The following is an 8,147-nucleotide window of genomic DNA, read 5'->3' as shown; positions in this document are numbered from 1 at the left end:
TAATCCGATCTCGGTGGGATGGGACCCAAGCCTAAACAAGAAATTCATTTATGTTTCCTACGCCCTTACACACAGACCTGTCCTGTGAGGTCGGGTGTGGGGTTTCCCACGTGTGGCATCACATGGGTGCGCTCCAAACTTTGGATTCTGGATCACTTTGGGTCTCAGATTTGGGGAGCAGGGATGCTCGACCTGTACCAGGCGTACGAATCCTGTTGGTTTTGTTCCTCTGGGGAAGCCACACTTGGGCACGTCCACCTCATCTCCGGCCCTTGTCTCCCCGTCAGTAAAATGGGCAGACTGGATGAGGTGGTTCATGAGATTCTAGAATAGTCCCTCTTCTTTCAAAGGCCCTCTGATGTCCACGGTACAGAGCACAACCATAGCTTTAAAAGACTCAAGCCAAACAACCGGGAAACCCTTTATTTGCCAGCCATCACCTGGGCACTGAGACCTGTGTCCGGCCTCCAGGAGCACGTGGGAGGAGCTCCGTGGTTTCTTATGCTGGGTCACCCCAGAGTGCTTGTCCTGGGGTCTGAGTCCGAGACCCCCAGCCCTGCCCGTCCAGCTGCCAAAAGCCCAGGCCAAGGGGCGTGCGAGGAGCGGCCTCGAGGGCCTGGGGGCCGCACATGGGTGGGGGTGCTGCTGGAGGAGACTCAGACCTCACTGCTCTTTGGTTCAAGTCTAGGACCTGCCTGAAACAGCCTTGTCCCTGGCCCCTCAGTGTGGCACGGCGGGAGGCCACCCAGGGCCCACGGGGCAGGGCAGGCCAGGGCAGGGAGCCAGCCTCGTCCCAGCTCTGACTACTGGGGGAAGAGTCGGCTCCCAGGCTTCTGCATGGCCCTCCCACCTCTGGCTCGGCCTCCACATGGGTCCAGCAAGGGCTGGCTTCCGGACTGCAGGCCTCTGGCCGCAGGAGTCACAACACAGCTCCCAGCATGCAAACCTGCTCCCGCCAGCCCCCATGTCCCGGGACTTCAGCCCCTAGGGCACCTGGGCCGGGATCCCATCAGTAGAGGGAGGAGTGGATGGTGGCACCCCCGACAGCTGTGTGACCTCGGACATATCACTGGCCTCCCCGAGCCTCTGCTTCCTGATCTGAAGACGTGGGGTGATCATCTTGCGGGGCAGGGCGACTGTGAGGTTGGAACCACACAGTGGCAGTGTGGGGGCCCGTCCCAGGGGAAGGACCCCAGTGACACATCTTCTTCCCCAGTGAAGGCCTGGGCCAGCTGTCTGCGGAAGGGCGGCCTCCGGCAGCGATGGGGGAGAGGCCCGTGTGCGGAGGCCGCTCTGGGGAGCGGTCAGAAGTGGACTTGAGCCGAGGAGAGCAGTGGGAAGGCCCCGAGGGGGTGGGGGCCGGGAGCCACGCCCAGCTCAAGCCAGTCTGCAGCCGAGACAGCAGGCTCGTGCTCCCTGCCATGCAGGCCAGCAGGCCCCAGAGCAGCTGACGGGTTGGGAGGAGGGGCTCCCAGCTTTCCCGGAGCGGGGTGCTCCAGCCCAAGGGGCTGTGGAGGGGCGTGCGGGGCTGGGGGGCTGGGCAGGAGGGCCCCGAGCTTAGAAGAAGACCCCATGGGGCTGGAGCCAGCAGGCGAGGCAGCCAGGACAGGGCTAGGGGACAGCTGGGCTGGAGTTGTCTGGCCCATCACAGCAGGGCCAGAGGCGAGGGACAGCGAAGGGGGCGGGGACGGGAAGAGGCCAGGGGAATCAGGAGGCCGAAGTTGCTGAGCTGTTGGCGAGCACGCTGGGGTCTGGAGCAGGCCCAGCTGGTCCTGGCAGTCACATCTGTGGGGTGCAAGGCCCGGGGGGCGCTCAGCTTGGCTGCCGCAGCCGGGAGGCACAGGAGTCGGGCAGGAAGCACAGACCGCGGGGCACAGGTGCGTGTGCAGGTACAGGGTTCGGCTCCACCACGCCAGCTCCACCTGCAGGGCCTGGATTTCCTTCCGCAGGGCGTGGTTGTGTCTCTCCAAGAACTCATGCTGCTGAGGAGGAGCAGGTGTGTCAGCCAGGACCAGAGGCCCTGCGCCCCGCCAGGTGCTCCACTGCAGGGGACGGTGCCCCCACTGTGCAAGTGTCTGAGCTGGGCCAGCCCCGCACTGCCAGGGCGCCCCTCCTGCGGCCTCACAGCGCCCACGCCTGCCTGCTCTCCTCCCGCTGCTGGTCTCGAGGGTCACCATACTCACCTGCGAGCTCCACCTGCCCCTGAACTGCTGTGGCCACCGACTGTCGCTAATCCTAGGTCGAAGCCCTTTATAGAGATTCTCTCCTCTCCCCGGACCCAAACGCCCGCCATCGGATTGAAGGCTTGCGTGGCCCAGCTCAGAACTCCCGCTGGGCCTCTGCTGAGCCTGCTCTTCCTTTCATTGATTTATTTATTTAGGTTTATTTATTTGTTTGAAAGGTAGAGAAAGAGAGAGAGAGAGAGAGAGATCTTCCATTCTTTCGTGTGGGTGGCAGGGAACTTGGGCCATGGTCAGCTGCCTCCCCCGTACATTAGCAAGAGGCTGAATTGGAAGCAGAGCAGTCGGGACTCAAACGTGCGCTCAGATAGGAAAGGCAGGTGTCCCAGCTGGCAGCTGCACCTGTTATATCGCAATGACCTCTCTTCTCCCTCTTTTAAAAAAAAAAAAAAACTGGCCGGCGCCACGGCTCAATAGGCTAATCCTCCGCCTGCGACGCCGGCACATCGGGTTCTAGTCCTGGTCGGGGTAGTGGATTCTGTCCCGGTCGCTCCTCTTCCTGTCTGGCTCTCTGCTCTGGCCCAAGAGGGCAGTGGAGGATGGCCCAAATCCTTGGGCCCTGCACCCACATGGGGAGGCCAGGAGAAGCACCTGGCTCCTGGCTTTGGATCAGCGTGGTGCGCTGGCCGCAGCGCACCAGCTGTGGAGGCCACTGGAGGGTGAATCAACAGAAAAAGGAAGACCTTTCTCTGTCTCTGTCTCTCTCTCTCACTGTCCACTCTGCCTGTCCAAAAAAAAAAAAAAAAGGAACTGATTTTTTTTTTTTTTTGAGAGGCAGAGAGATAGATACGGAGAGAGAGGGAGGGAGGGAGGGAGAGAGAGAGAGATCTTCCATTCTTTCATGTGGGTAGCAAGGACTCAAGTATTTGAACCATCATCTGCTGCCTCCCTGGCACATCGGCAGGGAGCTGGATCAGAAGCGGAGCAGCCAGGTCTTGCATTGGCTCCAAGATGGGAATTGGATATCCTAAGTGGTGGCTCAACCCACTGTGCCACACAACAGCCTGCCTTTCTTCCTTTTTAAAAATTTTTTTTCTCTTTTTTTCTTTGATAGGCACACACACACACACACACACAGATCTCCCATCTGCTAGTTCAGTCCCCAAATGCCCACAGTGGCCAGGGCTGGGCCAGGCCAGAGCCAGGAGTCCAGGATCCACCAATCCAGATCTCCACTGTGAGTCGCAGGGACTCAAGGACTCGGGCCATCGTCTGCTGCCTCCCAGGGTGTGCAGTAGCAGGAGGCTGGACCGGCCTAGCACCAGGCACTCTGGCGTGGGACGTGGGCATCCCAAGACACCCGCCCCTCTCCTCCCTTCCGTCCCACAGATGGACTTTGCTTCCCCACCACGTTTCCTGTCTGCTGCCTGGACACACTGCCGGCCACTCTCGCCCTCGTGCCGGCGCTGACACGGCCTTTGTCACCCTGTCCTGGGCACCCCCAGTCTGCTTCGTGCCCCTGGCCGGCAGAGGGCCGCGGCGGGATGCAGGGCGCTGTTTTACAGGCAGACAGCACAGGTGTGCTCTGACTGCCGGACCGGAGCCAGCGCCAAGAAGCCGCTGGGTCGGTGGTCCCTCGTGCCGTGACGGACACCCTGCACGGAAATTCTCCGAAGGCTCATTCACTGGCCACCGTCAGGACCACCCCGGATGTCACTCCCAGGGAGGACCCCTTAGGCAAATGTCTGTCATCCCCCCCCTTCCCCTGCTTGCTCATCCCCTCTCCCTGCTCCCCTCCCCCCGACTCATCACCATCTGACATCCCAAATCCTTGGTGGATCATTTATCCGGCTGGCTGGCTTCCCCATAAGAAAACGAGCCCTGTGGGGGTGGGGGCGGGGCTGCCGTCTGCAGTGTTCGCAGCTGTAGCTCCAACCTTAAGAACTGCGCCTGTCACTCGGGGGACATCAGTAGGCCCTCCGGGAAGGGACAGACGACTGCATGGGCCGAGCCGGAGTCCTGAGCACCAGCCTCCCCCTGCAGGGTCACAGGCGCCATTCCCTCTCTTGCAGGACTGCGTCCCCTTAGAGAACTCCTGCTCACCTCCTCGCGGGTCACCCAGGGCCACGACGCACGTCCTAAGGACTCGATTCCAGCCCCCCACCCCCAATCCCTGTGTTGAAGCCCCAGTACCCGTGATGACTGTATTCAGAGACAGAGCATTTAGGGGGTGACTTAAGTCACCTGGAGCCAGGGGCGGGGAAGGAGGGGGCTGTGGTCCCCCAAAGCCACGTGGTCCTGCTGTGGGGGGGTGACTGGGTCCTGAGGGCTCCGTGGTCAGTGAGTAATGGATGAGTGGGTTGGTGGGCTCTTTTGGGCGTGGTTTTGCCATACACGCGAGCTCTCTCTGGCAAGCTCTCTGGACATGTGGCGCCCCCGCACGCCGTGTCTCAGCAGGAGGGCCCTCACCAGACGCTGAGCGGCTGCCCGGGCTGAACAAACCTGCATTCTTTAGGAAATGCCCAGTGTGTGCCGCTCGACCCGGAGCGGGGCCCCACCTGGTGCAGGGCGTCCGCCTTGTCCGTGTGCTTCTGCCGGCTGCGCTGGGCGGCCGCCCGGTTCCTCTGTTTCTTCTTCAGCTGCCTGTGGAGCTCCTCGGGGTCCTGCAGGGCGCCAGGGAGAGGGCTCAGGGGTCCCCACAGGGCCTGCGCCCTCCGCCCTTGACAGCCATTGGCACAGCCAAGTCCTTCCCCTGAGTGAAGTCCTGAGGGTCCCTGTTCTCTGTGAAGCCCCTGCTGCTCTCTCAGTGCCCCCCCCAATCCATCACAGCGCTGCCAGCCGGGCCCCCGGCGCCGCTCACAGCAAGCTGGGAAGCTGGGGAGCCGGGACTCAAACCCCAGGCTCTTACCAGCTGTGTCCCTCCGGGCAAGTCGCTCACTCTCCCTCGGAGGACGGGAGGACAGCAGCCCGCGGGGCAGGCAGCAAAGCTCAGCTCTCCCCAGTCAAGGTCAGGGCCAGGGCCAGGGTCTTGTGCAGTTCCAGACGCCCATGCCTTGCTCAGACCCAAAGCTTGTAATCACTTACTCAATGAGCAGTTATTAAGCACCTACTGTGTGCCAGACACTGAGCTGGGCGACACAGGCAAAACTTCCTGCCCTCGAGCGTTCCCGTTCACGTGGAGGTGGTGAGTGAGTCCGCTCGGAGAGAAGAGTGGACTCCCAGGTTGACAACGGCAACCCCCCCACCCTGGGCTCCACGGGACTTGGAAGAAACAGCTCATCCGAACGCCCAGTGCTCTGGAAACAGCGCCCAGGGGTTCACACCCACAGCAGGCTCATCTCAGGTGCTGGGGGCTAAGACCAGGAGCTGGGGGGTGGGGGAAGGATGTGATGAGGGGATGGAGGAAGCCTCCAAAGGAAACCATGAGCTGGGAACTGGAACAGGAGGGCGCGAGCTCCTGGAAGGGCAGGGAGGGGGAACACGGGGGTTGCGATGGAGAAGGTGTGCAGGTGCCAAGTTCTAAAGCCAAGGCTGGACCAGCAGTGAGCGAGCAGGGGTGGAAAGCAAGGCCCAGAGAAGCCCAGGGTCACACAGTGCTCTGGACTGCGTCCCTCACGGCCTGGACGCACACCCCCCGCCACCCTCCATCCCCGGACCCCTGTACTCACGGCCCCGGTCAGCGGCCCCTGGTCCCCATGGAGGTGCATGGCTTAAGCAGGCAGAGCAGAGCCTCCTGCAGTCCTGGGTGTCCCTTGGCAGCTGCAACCTCCCAGTGCCCTCTGGGGGCCAAGGAAGTTCTTTAAACCCCAGTGACCACTCCGCCCCCGGCAAGCCCAGTTTCGGTTTCTCCTAAAGCCTCCGGCTGCTCAGAAGCCGGGAGTGCTCACGTGGGAAGGATTTCCTAACATGCACTGGCCTTCCGGTCGGGCCCCTTGTCTGGGAGGAGCACGGTGGAGAGTGGAGAAGAGGGACAAAGGTCAGGTGTGTGTGGGTGGGGGGGTGCTGCGGGAGGGAGCCCAAGGGAGGAGCCAGTCAGTGGGGGCCGAGGGCTCCTGTGGGGGTCTGGAGGCACCGTCAGCGACACTGGAGCTGTGCGGCTTTGAGAAGGGGACTCACTGTCGTCTCTGAGCCGTACCTTCCTCTTCCGAAGAGTGGGGTGGGAGCGGCACACAGAACCAGTCCAGGCTTCATGTCGGAGCTCAGTAGGTTAGAGCAACTCCCCCGAGACCCTGCGAGCCCGAAGCAAGGGTATGCAGAGGCCCCCCACCCAGAACACGCAGGTCAAGCAGCAGGACGCGCAGCAAGGCAGCGCCCAGCTTCCAAGCCGAGTGACTGGGGCAGTCTCTCTTTTCTGTGCCTCTGTTTCCAAATCTGTCAAGGGGGAGGAGCGATGGTTCTGCCGTGAAGATGAAGCGAGCGAAGCCGGGGAGCCCCCGAAGCAGGCCTGCGGCAGTGGAGTGAGGCCTCCACAAACATTCGCACTCGTGACGTGGCCGGAGGTTTGAGCGGCACCATCCTACGATACAGAAAGGAGCGGGTCCCAGAGAGCGCTGAGCCACTGGACAGAATTTCTTCAGGGTTTACGAACACGGACGCGGAACTACAAACGCTCCTCAGGCAGCTCGTGGGAGTCGTGTGTGCGCCGTGCAAAAACTAAGCGCATTTCAAAATTTATTGCACCAAAATAATAAGTTTTTAAAATTGTTATTTATTATTTGAGAAACGAGAGAGAGAGAGAGAGAGAGATCCCATCTGCTGGCTCACTCCCCAGATGCCAGTAGCTGGGAGCTCAGAATTCGGTCGAAGTCTCCCACATGGGTGACAGGGATCCAATGACTTCAGCCACCACCCCTGGCTCCCCCCTGGTCTGTATTAGCAGGAAGCTGGAGCCAGGAGCCAGAGCTGGGAGTGAAAGCCGGGTCCTCTGATGTGGGACATGCGCATCCGAACCACTAGGCTGCACACCTGCTCCTTAACTTTTGATTTCATTTTCCAATGAACTTTTTGAAGTCCCCTTGTTTGTGATCAAAGTATGAAAATATGCATGGGAGGAGGCCGGCGCCGTGGCTCACTTGGCTAATCCTCCACCTGCAGCGCCAGCAACACATGTGGGCACCAGGTAGGTTCTAGTCCCGGCTGCTCCTCTTCCAGTCCAGCTCTCTGCTGTGGCCCGGGAGTGCAGTGGAGGATGGCCCAAGTGCTTGGGCCCTGCACACGCATGGGAGACCAGGAGGAAGCACCTGGCTCCTGGCTTCGGATTGGCGTAGTGTCGGCTGTAGCGGCCATTTGGGGGGTGAACCAATGGAAGGAAGACCTTTCTCTCTGTCTCTCTCTCACTGTTTAACTCTATATGTCAAATAAATAAAAAAAATTAAAAAAGAAAATATGCATGGGAGTGAGAAACACAAAATTCAGAGTGGTGGCAGGGGGAGAGCTGGGCCGAGGGGGTCGCACAGGGACTTCAGTGGTGTCTTAAACGGGGCACACGGCTCTCTGACGTGATGAACACGGCTCTCTGACGTGATGAACACGGCTCTCTGACGTGATGATGATGCGCGCTCCGGAGAGCACCTGAAATGTTTCCTAGTAAAAGCTTCTGATGACCCCCAAACCCTGAAGCCCGGATGAGCCTGCTGGTTGTGTGTCTGGGAGACCAGGCTCGGACGGGACCTCTGTCTGGGGGACAGAGGAGTGGTAACCCCGTCCAGGACCAGCCTGCAGCGTGTGGGGTCCCAGGGTCTGCAGCATCTTGGGGCTGGGCTCCTGTCCTGGGGCCCAGAGCTGAACATGCAGGATCACAAGGATGGCAAATACAGCGGACAGGATTCTCCGAGGCGCGGTGGTGGCCGAGGGCGCCGTGTTGAGGAGGTCAAGCCTGCCTTTGCACTCATTTAGAGTACTGCAATGGACTGGCAATGTCTGCTGGGTCGGGATTGATGCGTGATGTCTGCCATGAGCACAGGCGTG

At 60.8% G+C, this 8,147-nt stretch overlaps 1 protein-coding gene across 4 annotated transcripts; it reads right to left on the bottom strand.

Moving 5' to 3' along the window:
• Positions 1 to 402: 402 nt before the first annotated feature.
• BATF2 (basic leucine zipper ATF-like transcription factor 2) lies at positions 403 to 6,022 on the bottom strand. 4 transcript variants are annotated; one of them, XM_062197772.1, is made up of 3 exons: positions 5,849 to 6,022; positions 4,739 to 4,843; positions 403 to 1,982 (listed from the first exon to the last, which is right to left on the bottom strand). In XM_062197772.1, exons 1-3 carry the CDS (start codon positions 5,885 to 5,887, stop codon positions 1,305 to 1,307), a joined length of 822 nt encoding a protein of 273 aa, XP_062053756.1. In that variant the 5' UTR covers positions 5,888 to 6,022; the 3' UTR covers positions 403 to 1,304. The 4 variants fall into 4 exon arrangements, with proteins under 4 accessions (XP_062053756.1, XP_062053757.1, XP_062053759.1 ...); XM_062197773.1 differs by having other exon boundaries at positions 403 to 1,979; XM_062197775.1 differs by lacking the exon at positions 5,849 to 6,022 and having other exon boundaries at positions 403 to 1,979; positions 4,683 to 4,772.
• Positions 6,023 to 8,147: the final 2,125 nt, after the last annotated feature.

The sequence above is a fragment of the Lepus europaeus genome, chromosome 7, assembly GCF_033115175.1.
Source record: "Lepus europaeus isolate LE1 chromosome 7, mLepTim1.pri, whole genome shotgun sequence".
Classification (NCBI taxonomy): Eukaryota; Metazoa; Chordata; class Mammalia; order Lagomorpha; family Leporidae; genus Lepus; species Lepus europaeus.
This window is presented reverse-complemented; position numbering and strand designations above follow the sequence as displayed.